Below are 22,020 nucleotides of genomic sequence, written 5' to 3'. Positions count from 1 at the left end.
TATTCCTCGAATTTCAGCTTTCTGCTCTGAATGCAGGCAACCGCATGCACGCAAGGAATGCCACTAAGCTGAAAATGACCACAGGTACAAGTTTTCAACTCCAAATTGACAACATTTGTCCTTCCATAGCCATCAACTTTCAAATTTCCATTTCCTCCGTAAACCGCAACACAATTTCTTGCCTTTATCTTAAGTTTCTCCAACTTCTCATAAATGTTTGGACATAAAGTTCCACCATATTTCAACATGCCCTCTCGTTTGGTTACCAACCTTTGCATTAATCTCCTCTTAATTCACTCCAGCATTGTTATTATTGGCTCCTCTCTAGCTTTTAGAATGTAATTATTCCATGACTCACTCATGTTGTTAACACAAGTGTCACTCCTACAAGCTGTACTAAAATGAGCTCTAGACCATAATTTTGGAGGCAATCGTTTGAACCATCCCGCAGCTGTTAGCTTGTCACCTTCTTGTGGGTCAGCCCTCTTAAGATTTGAAAGGGCAGTTTCATGCTCCGGCATGCTTGCTGCTGCAGCTACCTCCCAAAACAGATCTCTAAGGTCTTGATCCTTGAATCTTTGTTTGAAGTTCTCGAACATATGTTTCAAACAGAATCTGTGCTCTGATTCAGGAAATAATTCTTCAATTGCATGGACAATACCCTTTTGCCTATCTAAGATGAAAGTGTAAGCCACTCATTTGTTTCCTCTTCCAATTTGGCTGATTAATTCCCGCAAAAACCAACTCCAACTGTCGTAATTCTCAACCTCAACAACAGCAAAGGAAATAGGGAACATATTTTCATTGGCATCCCTACCCAAAGCTGTAAGCAGCTGACCTCCAAAGGGACTCTTGAGGAAGCAACCATCTAGACCTATGATAGGTCTACATCCTTGTAGGAAACCATTTTTCAACGCACCTAAACCATAATATATCCTCTGAAATGTAGCCATTTCCTCAATATTTCACCTATCAATTTGCAATGAAATATGACTATCAGGATTGGAATTTTTTACAGTAGCTACATAATCCCAAAGTCTGTGGTATTGCTCCATGTCATTGCTCCTGAGTGCCTCTAATGCTTTTTGCTTTGTCCTGGCAGCTTTTTTTTTTACTAATGCCTAGCATGAACAATCTTCTTGTCTCATTCACCATGCCAGGAATACTACACCCAGGATCATCTCTCACTTTGGCTTGAAATTTATGACTCAGATATGTTGAGGTGGCATGTCAATTGCTGTAATCCCTGCCACAATGGTGATGTCCCTTAAGAGTCTTGATCATAAATGTCTTTGATCTCTGGATTCTGCTTGCATGAATCCTCCAACTACACCCCTTTGCACATTTAACTGTGATTCGAGACCCCTTATTTCTGATGTACTTGTGCTCATATCCCTCTCTAATACCCCATTCCACTAAAACCTCTCTAAACTTATGAAAGCTGCTAAATTTCTGGCCAACCTTTAGTTCAAATTACTCTTTTCTAAACTCTTCATCCGCATTAAAATAGCTGTAGACAGGGGTGCTTTCATCATCAGAACCTATTCCTCTGTCAAACAGGTTTTCATCATCATCTACTGCCTCATTCCAATCCCGTTCTTGCTGATTTTGTTGTTGTTGTTGATGTTCATCTAAATCAGCTTCTGGGTTTTCGGTTGGTTGCTGATTTTCATGTTGTTTTTGGTGCTGTTCATCTAAATTAGCTTTGTTTGATGCTTTTGGTTGCTGATTTTCTTTTTGCTACTCAGAAGGAATACCAATCGAATTTGCAGATCCAATATTTATAGACGCCTGTGTTGATCCTTAACTATGTAAACCTGCAAATATATCATCATCTTCAGGCAGTTCTACTGCTTCTCTTAGCCAGTCAGGAAAATCTGAGTAATCCAGTATGATTTCATCTTCTTCTACGCCTTCATGAATTGGTCTTTCTCCATAACAATCAGTCTGCTCTGATATTGGATCTCTCTCTATCTGTATTGTTTCTTCTGCTGATTTCCTTGTATGAGGCTGCCGAAACTCTGAGGATGTATCACCTTCTTCTTTGTCTTTAAAAAACCGCCTGACTGATTTCCTTGCGCTTAACTTTACTCTTTGTGACTTGACTTTTTTATCATTTCTTGTCTTCTTTCTCTTGAACTTGTCACCATATCTTCTCTTTATGTGGTCCCATAACAGTTGGATCTGACTCCATTTGTGATGACTTTTCTTCGCAGACGTCCTTTGCTTTGTTGTTAATGTCTGGAATGTCATTATTGTCCTCACTCCCAATTATTTTCTTGACCATGTCATCCTTGCCTTTAACAGTTGAGGACGAACTAATCTCAGCCTGCCAGGCATCATGATATGGAAGTGCAAGTATGTCATCACCAGTCACTCTCTTGTACAGTAATTTTCCTTCCGGGGACACAACTTCAATGGGATCAGACCCCCTCTCAGCATAAATGTGCATTTCTTTAAGCCCCTCATAACATGTTGTCAATAATTCGATGTCCACATCATCATTGATGCTAACCACACGAACATCAAGGTTATGAAAGGGAATAGAGTACCAGAAATTCATATTTGTAACGCCGTGCTCAATAGTTTGGTACATTTTTTGAAACTGAAATACGGATAATTCATCAGGGTCGAAATCACAAAATACCCTCACATGTTGGCCAGTGTATCTAATTCTCAGTTTCCATTTGAAATATCCACCATAATGCAAGTGTATGTCTACGGTCTGCCACGAATTTCTCCCATTTTTATGCACCTAACCCAAAGTAACCGAGATTATTTTACTAATTTCGTTTTCAAGTGTATCAAAAAACAGAGATTCATTTACTCATTTGCTTTTCAGATGTATCAAAAAGGACATGCAATATTTCATACACTCAGTTTCAAAAACATAAAATATGAACAACAACACACTTATCTAGAAGGATGAAAAACATAATCAAGACCAGTATGGACCAATGAAAATTCGATTACTCCCCAAAAACTCATATTTTTTTGCAGTATATTGCAATTTTTTAAATAATTGCACCCAAACATTGTCAGAAAAGCTTCTGACTAAGCCAAATCTTGACATTTTGCGTATTGTTATAAAAAAGCAAAAAAAATTCCCACAAACATTGTCGGAAGACTGTCGGAAAAGCTTCTGACCAAGCCGAAACTGACATTTTGCAATATTTACCAAATTTTAAAAATAAATTCTCACAAACATTGTCGGAGACACTTCTAACTAAGCCAAACATGGTGGTTCCTTTACCAAGTTTCAAAATATCCCCAACAATTTAGTACCAAAACACCTGCTATCAAACAAATCAACTCGTCTAATGCATAAGGTTCATATATGTATTTTACCTGGTTCAGATATGCTCAATGCGTTGCGACTCTCGACCAATCTACACATAAACGCTGATCCATCTGCACTAAAGCACCGACCGATGTTCTTGGCTGTAGGTTTCCCGATCCGCAGCACACAAACACCTTCTTTTTGGAATTAGGTTTAGGGTTTCTCTCTCTAAACGTGAAATGTATCTCAAGCCCGACAGATCTTCACCATAACTCGCACCGCTCAACAATACAGTTACCTTCTTCTTCGTTATAGGTTTAGGGTTTCTCTCTCAATTTCTTTCATCCGCTCCAGATTGACTCATTGCATCTGTAACTTTTCACATATTATATATGAGGGTATTTTTGGTATTTCATATTATTACCGGCTCCCCAGCCGATTAGCAGGTAAAATCCAAACAATGCCAAAGCACAGGAGGGTTAAGTGGGAGTTTCTAAATCATGAGGAGGTTTCGTGTCAATTTTCTTAACCACAGGAGGGTTTTATATACTTTACCCAAAAAAAAATGAAAAATGAAAAACACAAAAATCATCAAACAAGAAAGACGAATCAATCTCATTTAACTCCCAGTAATTGTTCCTACTCCCTCCAATCAAATCAATCTGCTTTGGAAGGAACGAGCTTCACCTTAGAGTATCTCTCGTTTCCTTAGGCCCTGTTTGGTTCTAGGAAACCAGTGAGGAAAAGAAAGTGGAAAATAAAAAGTGAATTTCTTTTTAAACCCAAATACTTCAAAGAAAAGTGCTAAGGAACTGGAAAGGAATTCTAAAGAAAGAAATTCCTGTATTTGGATTATGGATTTTCAAAAGGAAATAAGAATGGAGAACACAGCTTAAAATGAAATTTTAACTTAAATTAAAATTAATAAAAAATTTCCAAAATTCAACCTATGTTTATCATAGCATTTCATTTTCTTGTATTAAAGGAAAAAAGGCAATCACAACTTTAACAAAAATTTGACAATTTCTTTGTATGATTATTTTTAGCCATTTACAAGATGATGTGTAAAATATCTAATTTACCGTCACAACTCTTATTAGTTATCTTTTGGTTGGGGGAGAAGGGGATGAGTTAACCAGCTATTGCCCACCATCAAGTCTTTAAAGTTTGGTGGGATAGGAAGTCAAGGATTCAAACCTTACTTCCTATCAATTGCCATAATACGTGGTTTCTCTAAAAAATTCATACAGGTACATAGTGCACCCGTAGTAGGATATAGATAAAGTAACGATGACAAAAAAAAAATAGAGAGAGAGAAGGAGATGAGTTAGGTGGCATAGGGGAACAGAGTGTAAATGAGAAATTTCATACTCGAAACTTTCCACCTACACTTAAAAAAAAAAAAAAAAAAGAGTTAGAGTTTGTGGTTGCTAATGAGATTTTGGTCTATTGATTAATTAACCACATTTTAGTATTCGTCTAAGCATTTGTTAATAACTACATGTTACTTTTTGGATAATAGATACTTCTCTTCCGTTTAAGTTGTGTCTCACATAAATGACACAAACTACAATACTAGCAAATGAAATGAAATGAGAAAAAAAAAAAACATTATACTCAAATGCAAAATATTGAAGCTAAAGTTCTTCTGAATTGTAAAGAATTAGTTGGTCTTCTTGAATTTTTGTGGTATCAGTGGCATGCTATAAAATTAGTTGTGTATTTTGACTTTGAATGTGGTGATTTTGCAATTGCATTTGAACAAGTCTGTCCAGTATAATTGTCATTTGACACATATGTACCTAATGAGAAAACAATTTTTAAGAATTATGGTTGAATTTTAGTAATCTATCAACCCTAGGCACATATACCAATATCTTTCTAAAGCCATTCAATCAATCCAGTTCAAGTTAGCAAATGACTCATTATTCACCTTTGGTGTAGGTTTTGCCACTTCAGGAGTGCCCAAAACATTCTAGACTTTCATTAGCTGCTGCAGATGCAACTGTGCATCAATTCCCCTGGTAGGGATGAAGGCCGAAGAGGGTTTTTAGTATCATGAAGCCAAATGAAATAAGATCAACTGGAGGAAAAGGCAAAACCAAGCAAAGATGTAACAAACAACATTCTAATTACATAAAATAAATTGCTGATCTCCACTTTAGAATGATTCAAAATCTGATCCATCAGCTTGGATGGGAGACAGAGAAAAAGAGAGAAGAAGAAGAAGAAGAAAAGAAAAAATGAACATTAGTATGATGATTAACTAATTAGAAAGATTAGTAGGAATGTTAACCACTAGGAAATATAATTGTTTTTATTAAGAAGCAACTCACTTTAGCATTTCATGCTTGTTCTTTCTCTTTAAAACTTTTCTCATGTAAACACTATAATCTATACCTGGCAGTTAGGCGGGTTTCGCGCGGGTTAATATTGGGTCTTCATTTAAATGGGTTACATCCAACCCGTCCAACTTTAAATTAGATTAATTTTGGGTTGGATCATGTTGGGTTAACTCAAACCCCATGACCCAAATATGACCTAATATATCAATTAATAGATTTTGATACATAAACTCTCTCAAATACATTTTCAAATACAAAAAAAAAAAAAAATTGTCACAGATAAACATATTTTCACACACTAAAACACTCACAGATACGAGCATACACTCACTTCTTAAGCTCTTTTAAAATACTTTATTTTTACACATACAAACACACTAAAATACACTTGCGGATTATTAACTTAACATACTTTGTGGGATCATTAATCCTATCAAGGAGCCAATCATAGAAATTGGAGTTGCAGTATTTGAAACCCTTGAGCAGGAGTTCAAGATTGGGGAGGACAGCCTGTACAGCATTGTTACGTGCAAATCCTAGAGCACTAGCTTGTTCAAAACAGCCAGCATGGTGGCCTTTAGGATTTCGAGACCTAGGAGTGCCGGCAAGCAACCCAAGGGGCATAAGCTCAGAAATCCAAATTTTCTGGCTCTGCGATCATACAACTCCTAAATTGAATAAAGCACGTGTTTACTTTCATTATTATTTCTTGTTTCCTGATTTTAATTTGTTTATTTGTTTTTTTAATTTAAGTTGGATAATAAATACCCAACATAAATACCCAAACTGCCCAAAATATATATGGGAAATTAGTGGGTGGGTTGGATGGGTTCTTGGGTTTTGGACATAATTGTCAGATCTACTACAATCCATATATACGGGTTTTTATTACCCAATCCAAAACCCAACTTATCCAACCTAACCTCTCAAATTAGTGGGTGAGTTGGATGGGTTCTTGGGTTTTGGACATAATTGTCAGGTCTACTACAATCCATATATACGGGTTTTTATTACCCAACCCAAAACCCAACTTACCCAACCTAACCTCTCAAATTAGTGGGTCGATTGGATGAGTTATTGGATTTTGGACATAATTGCCAGGTCTACTACAATCCATCTAAAGAGAACTTGTCTCCTAATCATGGAATTGAGTTCTAGGCAGGTGATGCAAAGAATATTGCTTGTTTTCATTAAATTTCTTAGATTAAACTGTTGCAGAGGATTTATAATTTGCTTTGCATTTCAGGAGGAGGACCAATGAAACTCCCAACCTAAAACATGAAAGTCCCTCTTCGCTTATGACAACCAATTGCTACGGTGGATGAGTTTTAACAAATTCCCAGTTTTGTTCCCAATGTTTAAACATCATGCACTTAAGAAAAATCATCTGCCAAGCTCATTCTGGTCAACTTGAAGTGGATTGAGAGTAAATTTTTTGGAACCAAAATCAAACTAAATTTCTTAAAACCATGGCAGGTGCCAATTTAATAGGGACTGTGTCAGAAAAATGTGACTAAAAACAACACGAGGACCTGAAAGAATGCACGCAAACTTCAGCTAAGAAGAAGCCGCGAGCAAAATTTCTGGCTCAGCCCATTTGATTAAGATACTGGAAGGTGATTTTAGGAATCACATCTAGATTCCAGACTATGAACTAACAACTTTTAGTGCCCAACGACTTTAATAAGACAATAAGCCAGCTCTTAGCATGATGATTACCATTGTATGCCTTCATTCTAATATAAAATAGATGTAATTATATCATTCAGCAGGACTAACGGATGAGTTTCTAGATTACCAATTGGCCACAAATTTCCATTTCCCTTTTGACGGTTTCAAGCCAGCCCGATCAAGTGAGAATCCACATTCAAGCTAGTTGCACAAGAAAATTTAAAACAGAAAACTAACCAAAGAAACCCACAAATTAATAAGTGAAAACAAGAAAGCAAGCATGATACATCAAACCTAGAAACTGCATCAACCAAAATCCCGCAATAGAGGAACCTAAGGAATTGATTTTGTAGGCAAAAAAGCATTCCCAATTCCCTTCTGAAATGAAATCCCACGATTTCCTTTCCATACTGGCTTTCCCCCACACCAAACATGGGAAACACTCTCTCTCGGAAAGACTTTCCTTTTCCTCAGTACTTTCCTAGAACCAAACAGGGCCTCAATGTTACGTTCCAGCACTCTTTTTGTTCACCAATTCCATATATTTAAGGAGGCAGAAGCAGAGAGCTGCAATATAAAACAACGCTACAAAATTATCACGTCGCATGGGACGTGTAACAGAAAGTGATCTACAACCCAATGCCACTTCGATTTGCAAAATCAAGGCAGCTGCAAAATGACATGAAGATATGCATATGCCAGAGATTTAAATAACAAGGCGTCTATTTCATGCTTTCACTACATCCCTGCATATTTCATGATCTGTACAGCAAGGTTGCAACATCTCGAGCATGCTACTTAAATTACTCCTGTCTTGGTAGTTAATCAGTCAGCAACAAAAATAACATACTGGAACCTACAATTGTAGCAATGAAAAGGAACAATCAATTAGTTGAACCACCATTGCTGAAGAAAGTCACGTCACTTTCCTACTGATCTGAGATTTGCTGCATCATCTTCTGCATGGGCTGCTGCGTCGAAAACACTGGCCCCCAGTGAAACATACGGGCCAAAATACAACATGCACAGCAGCTATCTACCCCATCCACTCTCCCAACTTTTAGTGCTGAAAGCACAAGAATTGTAACACAAGCAATCTTGTTGCATCATCACTTCTACAGTCAACCTAATCCAGATTTAGACCCAGACACAGGTCTCAACATTGGATGATTTAAAGCAGCCTGGGAGGTCGCTGCAGGGTTGAACATAACATTAGGAGAGGAGGAAGATGGCTGTATAGCTGATAATGGTAACCTAGGCCCAATTCCGTACATCGATTGTTGTTGTGACATGAGTGACATATGCGGATGGATTGGTTGATTACTGCCAAACCCAGATATAAATGGTTGAGGAGAATTTGAAACTTGTTGCCTATTATTACCGACATTACTATTAACCATGGCTTGACCAACACTTGGTGGGCCCATAGGTCGAGATAATCCAGAAGAGCCAAGATGTGCTGATAATATAACATTACGTTCTGCAGCAATTCTCTGCCTTGTCCTTTCCATTTGCTCACATTCTCTCATTAAGAGTGTCTCTACTTCTGCAAACTGCTTCAGTTTCAGCTCCAATCTTTTCAACTGCATAGAAAGGTGAAGTTGCAGAGTCAAAAGTCAGAATGCTCGCAAGGAACCACGTCTAGAACTAAGTTGAACTATTCCACATAATAATACTGTGAGTTCAAATAGAAAATCAAAGTGTAACATGTATTAAATCAGCAATTGTCAAAAAGTTCCCCAAACAAATATCGAGATTGGAATATGAAAGGTGCACAAATCCAGAGACTTTTAAAGGCCTCACAAGAGCAGCAGAGTAACATACCCAAGTAACAAAAATTCTAGGTCCAAAACAATTCTCTGTATGGATTAGGGAGTATTTCAAAAACAAGTTTTGGAGTAAGTTTTGGAGTCTACAGTACGTGGAGTCAGTAACACCCCAAAAAACACTCCAAATATTCACATTATAACACAATTCCAAAGCAAACAGAAGTTATTTTCCTCAATTCTCCCTTCAAACCAAACCCACTTTGCTAAGACTATCACAAATGCAAAAGTGTACCTCCTTCCAATCAAACACCTTACAGAAAGAATAAACGAATATAATCCTTAGAGATCTCAAAGATTCATCGTATTAGCAACTAACATACCTGATGATTTATGATATTAGCCGATAACCTCTGAATTTCACGTTCTTCATGGTCAGCAAAAAGCTTTGCCTTTGTAGCTGCAGCTGCAAGGCCAACTTTTGCAGCAGCTTTTACTTTTTCAGCAGATAATGGAAATGTATCTGTATTAGTCCAGGGACCTTGTCCTCTCATCTTTTCTTCTGAGAATTTTGGCCACTGATTATTATAAAGAAGAAGAAAGAAGATGAAAAAATTAATTTACAGCATACCTTTTTGCTGGCTTGAGTTTCCAAAGTCTCCACGGGGACCGCTATCCTTACTTATCCTTCAATAGCATAAAAATTTGTGAAGGATGTCAGGAAAGGAATAGACTCAAAGGAAAGAATCAATAAGAGGAACACAACAGCATTCAAATGCACAAGCCGTTAAAATAGTAAAGCAGTGACTACAGACCCTTATCATACAAATGTTCACTCTATAACATGAACCAAAGGAATGACATAACCAAGGTTCCGTTTGATAAAACTAAATCTGAATTCTGAAGTTGGAATTCTGAAATCTGAATACTGAAATAATTAATTTACTGAATTTTAAGCACTGAAAAAATATATGAATGTCTGAATTTTAATATTAAACCTATTTATACTGTTTGATAAACATTTATAACTGGATGCTGAATAAGTTAAATTTGACAAATTTGCCCTTATATCTTTTCATCCAAAAAAGAAATAGAACCTGTGATTTAATTAGCTAAAAATGTTAGGAATGAAAATGACAATATTTATTTTTAAATCAAATTAATATAAAAGATAAAATATATTATATGAGTATGGAGAAGATGTGAAAATCATTCAAAAGGGAGAAAAAAGAAATAGAAAATCATTAGATAGAGAATATTAAATTGTTTTATTAGATAAGAATTTTTTAACATAATTAACAAATAAGGGTAGATTTGGTAGATAAGATAAGGTAATTGAAGTAATTCTATTGATTCTTATCAAAATTAAGCATTCAGTTAGGATTCTTGTGCTGAAAAAAATACACACAAGTTCAGCATTACTTAACAAGTTCAACAAATGGATTTTCATTTATCAAATACTCAAAACATCTAAATGTCTGAAAAAATTCAAATTCAGCACTTTTTTATGTTATCAAACAGACCTTAATAGCATAAAAAATTGTGAAGGATGTCAGGAAAGGAATAGACTCAAAGGAAAGAATCAATAAGAGGAACACAACAGCATTCAAATGCACAAGCCGTTAAAATAGTAAAGCAGTGACTACAGACCCTTATCATACAAATGTTCACTCTATAACATGAACCAAAGGAATGACATAACCAAGTCATGAAATTGAAAAAATCAATAGTACATTCGGAAAAGCAAATAAGAATTGCCAATATCAAAATACTGACTAAAGAACCAATTGAAGAAGACAGTAAACTAACCTTGATCCATCCATCTGCATAAAATTTCTAGTTGAAGTTGAACAATCATCCTTAGATAATGTAGCCAGGGATGCATGGGCACATGCTGCAGCAACTCTTGGTCCGACTGCAGAAGCCAGAAAGGCAACCTAGGAATTATAACAGATAGGTCGACATGAATATATATATATATTGAAAATTTAAAATACAAAAAACATCAAAGTCGCTAAAATGCATATGCAGATTCAACAAGTTTATATTAGAAGCTTTCAATACCATAAAAAAGACGCCCAGAGTAAGTCTCAGATTTCGTATAGCCAAGGGTTAAAATATGTGGCTCAATGAAGAGTGGTTCGATAGATGTCTTGATATCAAAGAAAAGAAAAAAAATCTTATTTTGAACCTACACATCTGGTGCAGAATATGGCAACTATATGGCTCACATTACTCTCAATTCTCTTACCATCTATATTCATCTAACTTGACATTATAACATCTCTAGAAAGCAAAGCTACTCTAGGAGATTGGACACGTTCACCAGGAGTGCAAAACTTACCTTACCCTAACATTCAAAAATTCATATTCTACATGGTTCATGTCTGTAATCTATGCCAGCCACAGACAGGGATTGCTAGCAAAGGGAGAACATCCACCTTTTGCGTATACTACATGCTTTTCTTTTCAACTAAAGAGGAGAGAGAGATCCCAAGCTAATAGAAAATTGTCAAAGCATACTCTTAATTTGGTAAACATAAATCGCTTTAAGATGGCATGAATGGGAAAAGCAACTATTCTATATTATTGTATAATTACTTATTGTCAATATTTGGTTATCTATAAAGCACATTTGACATTTAAGCAATACTCAAGACAGTTTCAGCTGCTTCTAAAAGTTAACATGCCTAGCATACATTACCTACAAACTTGTGAGGTATGCAAAATTACAAAAACCAAGAAAGTATTCTGCGGAAGAACTTAACCTATATTACTATAGAAAACAAGGATACACAAGATAGTTTACTCTGAGGTGCCAATGTGTGGAGTAGTGACTAAGGTCAGATAGAACCTTCATAGCTTTAAAATCCAAAATGAGGAGGGGAACAAAAATGTAAAAAAAAAAGAGTTCCACGTCCAGGGATGGGAGGAAAAGAAAGAGAAAGCATAGAAATCAGCATATGAATTGGAGTTGAAGCTATACAGGAAGAAAAATGGTCTGACGTACCTCCTATGAAATAAGGAGGACCAGTAGTAATACCTCCTTTAAGTAGGAATAAAAATATCCTAGGTATCTGCTATTAATGTAGAAGAATACAGAGGAAGTAACAACATAGAACTAAGGGTTGAGCCAGGCAGGACTTTCACTAATGAAATCACAATCCTCCTTCCACTTTTAACACCAAGATACTGTTTCCTTGATGAAGTTAGCAAACACGTACAAAAGAGGAGACAAATTAAAGAAACGCTAAAGAAGGATATGACTCTAAAGAAAAACAATAGAAGGAAACAAACATCCTGTAGGACAAGTATAAGCTGGGATTACGATTTTTAGCCTAACGCTTTGGTGAGTGGGTGAGGGAAGAAAGTGCAGCCGCTCATACGGCTGAGACTTGTAGATACAAGGCTGGCTTGCACAAAGACATGGATATCAACCATTAAACCATCTCTCCCAAAGACAAATTCATCTCAGCAAACTGGAGGAAGTCAAGGTGAAGCAACATGAATTACTTATGACATACATAATTGGAGGATGCCAAGGTGAAGATGATCTCTCTCTCTCTCTCTCTCTCTGTGGATTTTCTAGATTTTCAAGATTCTTCTACCTCAGTGTACAATTTCAAGTCAATAACATTGCAGGAAAAAAATTCTCCACATTCAGTCAGTCAATAAGTATGAATAAATGTAACATGCAGTGTAACATGCAGTCAGTTTTTAAAAATGATACAAAGTTTAATAGAACTCAGACATGAATCAGGTAATAGCTAAGCATGCAAAAAAACAGCACTAGAAATAAACATGCTACAAAATCATGTGAAAAGGAACTAGAGTTTTAGAGAAACCACCTACCAGAGCCATAACTGGGTTTCCACAATTAGCAAAAGGAAATTTAGTTTCAAAATCAGGGTCTTGCAAGCCACATCCTGGATCAGTAAAGAGATGCAGATTTTTAATTATTAGCAGATCCTTATTTGGAAATAAGAGACCAAAAGGGCGAAGTACAAGATAAGGGCAAAAAGCAAGCCCAGTACAGTACCTGCAAGATTCCCATTTGCATTTGGATGTGACCTCCCACATTCATTTCCATCCGGGAGATTTGATGAATTAGCGCAGCCAGGGACATCAATATTTCCCAAGGGAGTAGCATCAAGAGGCAGACGGACAAAATGGAGGATACATTGTGCTTTAGACTTGGTGCCCACATGCTCTGCAATTTCATTCCAGTTTTCATTATAGAGTTGCATCCCTTCTAGAAGAAGAAGGGTTTCCTGATCAGTCCAACTTTCTCCATCCAGACCTGCATAACCTTTCATGGAATTGACCTTCACAAAATCCAGGCTAGAATGGCCTGCAACATATTTGCCATCATGGAAGCAATCCAAACACAATAGCACATCAACCTGTCAAAGATGCTTGCCAGTCATGAATACGAAACAGGAAAGTGACGAAAGAAACAAAAAATGTTTAGCAACTCCGAATCAGCTTACGTTCCTTTCCTGATTACTTTTCTCTTTATAAGCGAAATACAAGACACTCCAGAAAAGTCAAACTGGTACAAGTACACACACACAGCTTTACCAATAAAACAAAAAAAAAGAGAGAGAAAATGTGTATTTTTTTAAAAACAAGGGAACTCGCAGTTCAATCAGTGAAAGGTCACCTCATATGCTCTTCTAGTCACTAAAAATCTCTTACCTCAGAATGCACCCAAGGACAAACACATATCTCTTTCCCAGTAAGAGGTACATAGCCAAGTGGCAACACAACATGTACAACAACTTAAAACTTCTCCATCTCATTGTATCAACCATAACAGCTTCCTAAGTTTATTTTAGCAGTAATGCCTATACTGATTTTTTTCTAGAAAATGGAGACTAATTTGGGAATATTTCCACAAAGTTGAAAATGCCTAGCTCTTCAAACTATGTGCCAACCCTAAGAGACCAATCAAAATGTGCAAAGTGAGTGCAAAATTCCTACTCAGATTCAATCCCCAAGGGCAAGTCATTCAAAGCCTCAAACTCAAGACCAAAGACAAGGATGGACTTTAGGCACCAACAAACGTCCAAACCCATCCAGAAAGGTATGGTAAACATGTTACCAGGAACATTATCGTCCCCAGTGGCAAACTTTACTAATTCATAAAGGCTTCTAATGATTGGCTAATTTCTGATTACGTGAGGTTTCATGGACAAAAGTGTGTCTGATTTGCCCTTACTACAAAATCACCAAAAATTCTACCACTCTTTGTGAATGTAAACATTTCCCGACTCCCACAGTTCCAATTCTCTTTAAAACATTGATGCGATTGTGTATTAGAGGATAAGTAGAAAAGGACAAAATGTCAAATACAAGTTTGCAAGGAGATTTTCCTATGGGGATTGTCTAGTTTTCACTTATAAAAGGTTTTCCATTTAGATCTCCTAACAAATAAATTTTGATCCACTAAGGTCTGTTACCTGGACTCGACACTTCTCCCTCAGATACTAATGTCAACACAACAAAAAACAGGTACCAGTCTGAAATGCATCCAGGATCTGGTAAAAATTATCGGGTTTTTTTATCTTTGACTAGGAGACAAGCTTTAGTGCACTATATATGCATGTTCAGACAAAAAATGCAACTAGAAATTAGGCACCATGAAGTATGAGGAGAAAATGAGCCAAGCAAGATAAAAAAAATCCCTTGAACTCCTATTTCTATATACACTAAATAGGTCGCATATGTGAATGTGGGATAACAGGTAACAATTGCCATATTTTTTCTGATTGAATCATCAACTGGATTCATTTCATAAAGCATCACAACCAACTCTTGTTGGATTTCGTAACTAAAAAGTCGCAAACATCCAGCATTCTGAGTATCTTATCAAAACAACTACAACCATCATCATAAGAATAATATTTTGGTATTTGCCGACAAGGAACAAAACAAATACTCCCGCTGGTCTCAAGAGATTGTCACTGTCTGGCGGAGCTTTTTGACAACAGTTCTATGCAGGTTATTTAGTTTGCATTAGTTCCATCTTTATTCTTCTCAGTGGGAGTTTGAATAGGAAAAAGCTTGAAGAACTAGAGTAGTACATCTTGTATAGTCACAGGTGGGGCCAAAATGCTTGTGTTTCCTTTTAACATGTAAATCACATATACTGCTAGTCTGTGCACCAAACGATTTGTAATCACCTTCCTCTAGTTTGTGTATGTGAAACGCCATTACATGGAGTTAGTTTGAATAAGATTCCTGGGGGCCTAACCCATTCACTTAACATCATATTTTTGCCAGTAAAGTAAAAAAGAACAACTGAACCTGACACATACTTTGGACGGACCAAAAAGAAAAGCGTGACATCATTACTGGGACATAGGTAGCAGTTACAATAAAGCCTCCGAGTGAAATGCAGGCTCAAGAAATCCCAAAAACTATGTATTATAAGTCTAATAACTCCCCCCCCCCACCTTTTCCGTGGGGACATATCCAACTCAAAGACAGTATTACCATATCTATATTCTAGTACCCGAGTATGTAACATAGCAACTATCTCCTCCTGTTTATTGTGCAATTCAGTGTCTAAATTTTATAAAGAATCACAGTGTCCATAGCTAGCCAAGTAAACATTAATCAACCAAAAATTTTGGATCCATCCTGCAATATGCACTTCTACACCAGTATAAAACAGACAGAACATAACAGAGTTCCATTGACCAGTTACTTTAACAAGATGTCACATGATAAACAAGCCACATGTTAATGGTCTAGACTCAAAAACCAAAACATCAAAGTATCAACTCTTGGCCAATAAGTTGGCCAAGATTTGGCCATTATAAGTTGGCCATCCTATACCAATCAATGAAGATTCCACCAGAACTTAAATATCCTAAAAAAAGTAACCCAACGGAAAGGTTCAGCAAACAATCAGTAGAAGTGGCACCATACATGCAATTAGTGCAGCTTCAAGTTTCCATTGTTTTCATGCCTCCAACATTTGCTTGCTAAAGTGCAATCTTCTGTCTGAAGCATTAAACTCAATTGGCAGATGCAAACCCAAAACCCTTGGACCAAAAACAAAAAATTGAAATTTAGGCCAACTAATTGCTAAATGGTCCTTTCGTCCATGTTTGGACACAGAGGAGTTCAAACATCACTATCACCTTTAACAGAAATCAGACTACCAAAAGAAACGGAACAAGATTAAGTCCATATGGACAACCACCAAGAACGAGATTAACACAGAGAATATATATCAAATTCCTATCCCAAGAACCACATATCTTGGTCATATAAAAGTTTCAAGCCATTCACAAAATGTGAACATCTCTTTTGCAATCAACAACATCAAAATCAAACTTACCTATGATTTTGATTTTGGACAGATGTATATGACATGCAGGATGGTTGCATTGCCTAAAAAGCCACGTGGAAGTAGATTACTGAAAAGGTTATAACTGTGTGAACTCTGCGAGCATGATTTGCATACATGCAAGGAGAATGTGAAAGGATAATATTCCAACACATAACCCCATGAAGCTGCATAACATATTGTCCTTTAAAAGACACACAACAAAGTTGTCTATCCAGCGACTTAACCGCAAAAGAGAAGAATATGAACCCATTCAAGACCGATCGCAGCTGAAATAATTAATAAGACAATAAGTAATTACCTCCTTCTGTGACTGATAGTATACTGTAGGAGTTGGCCGAGAACAACAGTTGCATCTGGTTTCAGATAAATGTTCCCGGATTGCACTATCAAAATCAGAGTCTTCATCGTGCTGACATGCAAGTTCCGGATATACTTCAGCTGCCTTTAACCTACACTTAGGCCTGTCAAACTGAACCAAGCTATCAATACTTTTCAAAGCAGCTCCAGGAACACAAAGGTCACCGTTGGAGTCCTCACATAAATATGTTCCATCCTTTTGCACACTACGACTAGGGGTAGGAGCACAATAATTGATGATCCCCCAGTGGTCAAGAAACCGCAAAATACGAGTTAAATCGTCAATACTGACACTAGCTACTAATCCCTGGCAGTCAGATAGTGACAAGTGCTTGTCTGGATTCTCCATGTATTTGGCAACTATACAATTTCGACACTCCATGTATTTTTCAGGTGTATGATCTGATGATTTTCCCGAAAAAAAGTGTGGCACAACTTGCCTTTCCAATCTATGCACTGTATTAGGCGAAAACCAATCTGCTAAGAGATTAATATGAAAAAACTAGATTATATTTCACAAGATGATGTTAATCACAGACTTGAACAGATGAAAACACTCAAAAGAGAGGGGAAACCACACAAAAACAAACATCATGTTCTATTATTTAAAGAAGAGGAGAACCACACCAGTTAAGACTATTTTAATTTTATGAAGCACCCATGCACAACAGTTGTACCTGGCTAAAACTTAAGGATCATTCTGCAAGACATTTTGCAAACAAATTAAAAAGGATATTTTAGCTCAATTTCACAACAATACCATACACAATCCTCTTAAGTAAATCCGCCGAGAGTCATATCAACAAGCATCATAGGCAGCTAAGAAAAAATCAAGCGCATTGGAGAATTTAGTCTCACCACCTAGAGAGACAAATCTTTGCACAAATTATATAATCTTTACATAAACTTGTATTAAACCATCCTCAGAAGGACTATACATATCTCTAGACAACCCTAAGCAACATTGGTCATTAGTTCTCTTGACCTGACCACCCCTGAAACAAGTTGCTCACAGCTATGCCTACTTTTAAGCAACTGATTACTCATTCTGAATAAAAACTAACCAAACAAGCTATTACGCCAGATTTATAACTAAACAACAATATGATTCCATTACATCCTCAGCTCTTCATTCCCTGGTTTTTCTAGCTGTCAAAATAATTTTCTATTGGTATACAAAGCCATTAAGTTGGAATAAACACCAAGCATGTAAATTTATAACTATTAACTACGAATCAACGCATAAAAGAATTTTTCCACAATAACCTGCGTGCATTGGAACCACATGAACCCTTTCAGCACTGCCAAACTTCTTAACCACGCCGTGCCCCTTCATAATCCTGGGAGGTGTAATCACATACGATCCACTCCCACCCTCCTCACCTATAACCAAATTATCCGTGGGCACAGTAGACAAGGCCTGTAGCTGCCCATGAGAAATATTCTCCAAAACGAGGGCGTTTTGCCCCTGCCCTCTACTTTCCCCTAAATTCCCAGCTCTCTCCATCGTCACGGCAGAGGTCACGGACGAGTGCGGCCGGTGTACCGCCCGTTTTATAACCAGAGGGAAGCTACTAATCCTCTCACCGCCGTCCGACACCGACTCGCTCTCCCTAATCTGGACCGTCCGTTCAAGGGTAATGTTGTTAGGGTTTTGGTTATTATTGTTATTGTTGTTGTTGTTATCATCTTCGTTCAATTCTTCTTCGTCCTCGTCGTCGTCTTCCAAAACGTCGTCGTCTGGAGCAGGCTGTTGGGGTGCTTTCAACTTTCGCGAAATTTGGGGCTCTCTTTTCCGCTTCCTCCACCTCGTCCTCGCCTCTGATTCATCCAAGGGAAAAAACCCAAATTCATAAAAATGTAAATTGAACAACAGAAGAAAAAATCAATCAATAAATAGAAAATAAATGTTTTCTTTCTGCTGCAAATAAACCTGAGGAGGAAGCAGGCATTGCTGGGAAATTTGAACGGAAGAGGAGGGTTTAACGAGAGTTTTCCAAGGGGATAAATTCAGGGTTTTGGTTATGGGGGATGGGGTGGGATGTTGGGGGGCCCCGGGGAGGGGAATTGCACCGGTGGCGCTCGATTTGGGATACTGAAATCAGGAGAGGATTTCAGTGGTGGCGACCGCGGAGACTGGCGACTGGGGGGAAGTGGGGAGTCCTGAAAAAACGAAAAGGGAGAAATTGCTATAGAAGGGCTGTTTATTATGGAAATTATTGAATGGGATACTAATTATTCATAATTGATTTTTCATATTGACTGTTTTCACTAATCTTTCCTAATTTGCGTTCGAATATAAAATGAACTATGTGGTAACTGGTAAGTAGTAGGACTTAGCCCCCGCTTGAGCACGATTTTATTTACTTAGTTGTGAATTTGTGCAAATATGACTAATTCAAGTAAAAATTCAACAAAATTCTCACATAATATTAATTTTAGAAAATGCACTCTAATTATTTGACTACAATATTTTCTTTTAAAACTTCTATGCATACTTCTACTATAATGTAATAATATCATCAAATACTATAACATATAACAAAAATTACAGATATTTTTGAAAAAATTAAAATCTTTACCATGACCATAAACTTAGAACTACATATTTGTATGCAATTAAATACAAAAGAGTTAACAACTCATTTTCTCATAAATGAGTATTCAGTTTTCTACAACAAAAAAAAAAATTTACTAATGCAACAATTAAAATGATAATAAGTAAAGTTAATCCATATTGATAAATCAAACTATACAACTTTGCTAAGAAAAAGATAGATATTATTAGAAGAGAGAGAAATAATAGGAAAAATAATTCAAATTTATTTGAAAACATAAAACTTATTAGAAGAGATAAAAACTATAGGAAAAATTAATTAGAGAAGAAACGGATACAAATATAGGTAAAACTTAAGGATCGAAATGACCTATCAATTCTATAATTCTATTCAATTGGACATCCCATGTAGGTGGGTAAAGGTGGTTAATTAGATTGAGTGCTTTTATTTATTATAGACACAAAATATGTATGAGAATGATATTGGAGATTTATTACATTGTTTTTATTGATTTCATAATTGTTTTTATTGATTTGATTGCCACAAGTTTCCTTCAATTGAGTTGTAAAATGATGTATAATCAAATATGCTAATTTAGAAATGGGTTTATTTGGTTTTTTTCTTTTTTTGAAAGAAAACTACCTTTGTCATAAATAGAAATTAGAGGCATATTTAATAAATAAGAAAAGAAAGTAAGGAAATACTCCATAAGAAAGAAGGTGGCTATTTTGAGTCTCTTATATTTTATTCTTAGGAGCTCATGAAAAATATGCTAAGGAAAAGCTACCACATTTGTGTACAAAAAGTTGAGAGCTTGATACAAAACAATGTCAAGTGAGTTGCAATGTCATAAGTTCAAAGAGGAACTAACATATCATTTTTAGCTATTTTTCCTTAACAATGGTTAGACACGATTAGGAATATACATATACAACTTTTATAAATTTGTTGGAGTTAAGTTGTTCGTGATATTTGCCCTCTGACTCATTAATCATTAATTGTGACAGCACCTTTAAAGATGAAAACTGTGGTGGTCATCAAAATTAGGTACAACAATAAAAGTCGAAAGGACAACATGTAATATATTTGAAATCTATGCTCAAAGGCAAAATGGAAATAGTATTGCCTTTTCTTGGCTAAAATTGAAATAAGTAATAAGTATTGATCCAATTGATGATCTTCAATGTGTAACGAATAGCTGAGTTGAGAATTGAATGTCTAAATGTGTTCATAGTGGTGGCATATTGTTCATGACAAGTTTTTTTTTTCTGAAATTTGTTACCAAGATATAAAATGCCTTGTTGGAATATTTTAATAAAATATTTAACTTTTCAATTTTACATGAGTTATTTGGAGACAAAAGTTGTAATTGAATAACTTTAATATTCATTATTATCAGGAATTGAACCTATTTCAATTATTAAAATTTGTAAGCTACAATACTAATTTAAGTATCCAATATTGTAACTTATGATTTGCTTAACTTTTCATCTATATATATATATATATATATATATATATGAGTGTTGCTAGAGATAGAAAATACTAGTAATCTACTACAACTATTATGTATACTTTGTCCACCTTTTATCGCACGTAACACACGCACATAACTTGAGATAAAAAGCACTACCAATATTAGTGCAACTATTTCTAGTAATGTTTTCAGAGTTAGAAAGAAAGAAAGTGGCTCTGTTTGGATCCATCAATTTTTCAAAAATTAGTTTTTCAAAACCTATAAAAAATTTTAAAAAGTACTCTAAAATGCAGTAGTCTAAATTTTTTTTTATGTTTAAAAAATATCTCAAAATATATTCTAAAAACTCTGTTACTCTTAACTATTGCAAAATATATTCTAATAATATCTTAACATATACTATAAAAACTCTGTTATAATAAATTTTTCAAAAATAACCCCAAAAACTGTTAATCCAAATAGAGCAATTTTTTTCTCTATTTTCTATCTCATATTGGCAAGTAAGAATGGCACCAATGGAGTTATACTCCAGAGCTATATACTATTTTCTCATATTTTGCTACCTCATATTTTTCTATCTCCATTTTTCTACATCGAAGTTGATTTTTCCACAAAAATTTGAATCACTTTAAAAAAAATGAAATATCCATGTATCAACTCTTCGGACTTAGGCATTACTATAGTATTATTAACATAACTATTTTATTATTGTTGATTTTTTATATATAGTATTAATCCTTTTGTTCTAGAGGAACAACATGTCTTCAAAGATGGTTATTAGTTGTGAAAAGAGGTTAATTATTTGTCTCCAATTTATTACATGTAAATGATGTAGTTACTCTTCGTGCAAATTATGTCCTTATACTATATAAGATTGAGTTTTGGTGAAAGAGTGGGTTGCATTTCAACCACATAGGCAGGAACTTTTTGGAAATGCGAAATATTCTGTAGTGTTTTACAAACTATAGGTACAAGTGAGGAAAGCTTGTGGTTAGGTATATTAACCAAAATACCCTTATTTATAGACATTTAAAACTTTATGCTGTTGAAACATACGGGTATTTATGGTACGTGCAATTAATCTGCAACCATTTGTTGCTTTTGGTACAACACACATAAGCCTGTGGGGTTTGTGAAATTACTTAAATGGCCTTCACACATCATAAGTACGATCATTACGAAAAGAAAAAGTCATGACCATAA

The 22,020-nt window shown here is 35.8% G+C and overlaps 1 protein-coding gene across 2 annotated transcripts; it reads right to left on the bottom strand.

Moving 5' to 3' along the window:
- Positions 1-8,001: 8,001 nt before the first annotated feature.
- LOC113714753 (SWI/SNF complex subunit SWI3C) lies at positions 8,002-18,959 on the bottom strand. Of its 2 annotated transcripts, none has more exons than XM_027238808.2 (9): positions 18,716-18,959; positions 18,049-18,603; positions 16,724-17,259; positions 13,102-13,465; positions 12,915-12,988; positions 10,872-10,999; positions 9,694-9,749; positions 9,446-9,624; positions 8,002-8,879 (listed from the first exon to the last, which is right to left on the bottom strand). In XM_027238808.2, the coding sequence occupies exons 1-9, from the start codon at positions 18,732-18,734 to the stop codon at positions 8,418-8,420; spliced, it is 2,373 nt and encodes a 790-aa protein (XP_027094609.1). In that variant the 5' UTR covers positions 18,735-18,959; the 3' UTR covers positions 8,002-8,417. The 2 variants fall into 2 exon arrangements, with proteins under 2 accessions (XP_027094609.1, XP_071924970.1); XM_072068869.1 differs by having other exon boundaries at positions 16,724-17,262; positions 18,716-18,936.
- Positions 18,960-22,020: the final 3,061 nt, after the last annotated feature.

The sequence above is a fragment of the Coffea arabica genome, chromosome 10c (assembly GCF_036785885.1).
Source record: "Coffea arabica cultivar ET-39 chromosome 10c, Coffea Arabica ET-39 HiFi, whole genome shotgun sequence".
Classification (NCBI taxonomy): Eukaryota; Viridiplantae; Streptophyta; class Magnoliopsida; order Gentianales; family Rubiaceae; genus Coffea; species Coffea arabica.
Note: the sequence above shows the minus strand (reverse complement) of the source record. Positions and strands in the feature narration are given on the sequence as shown.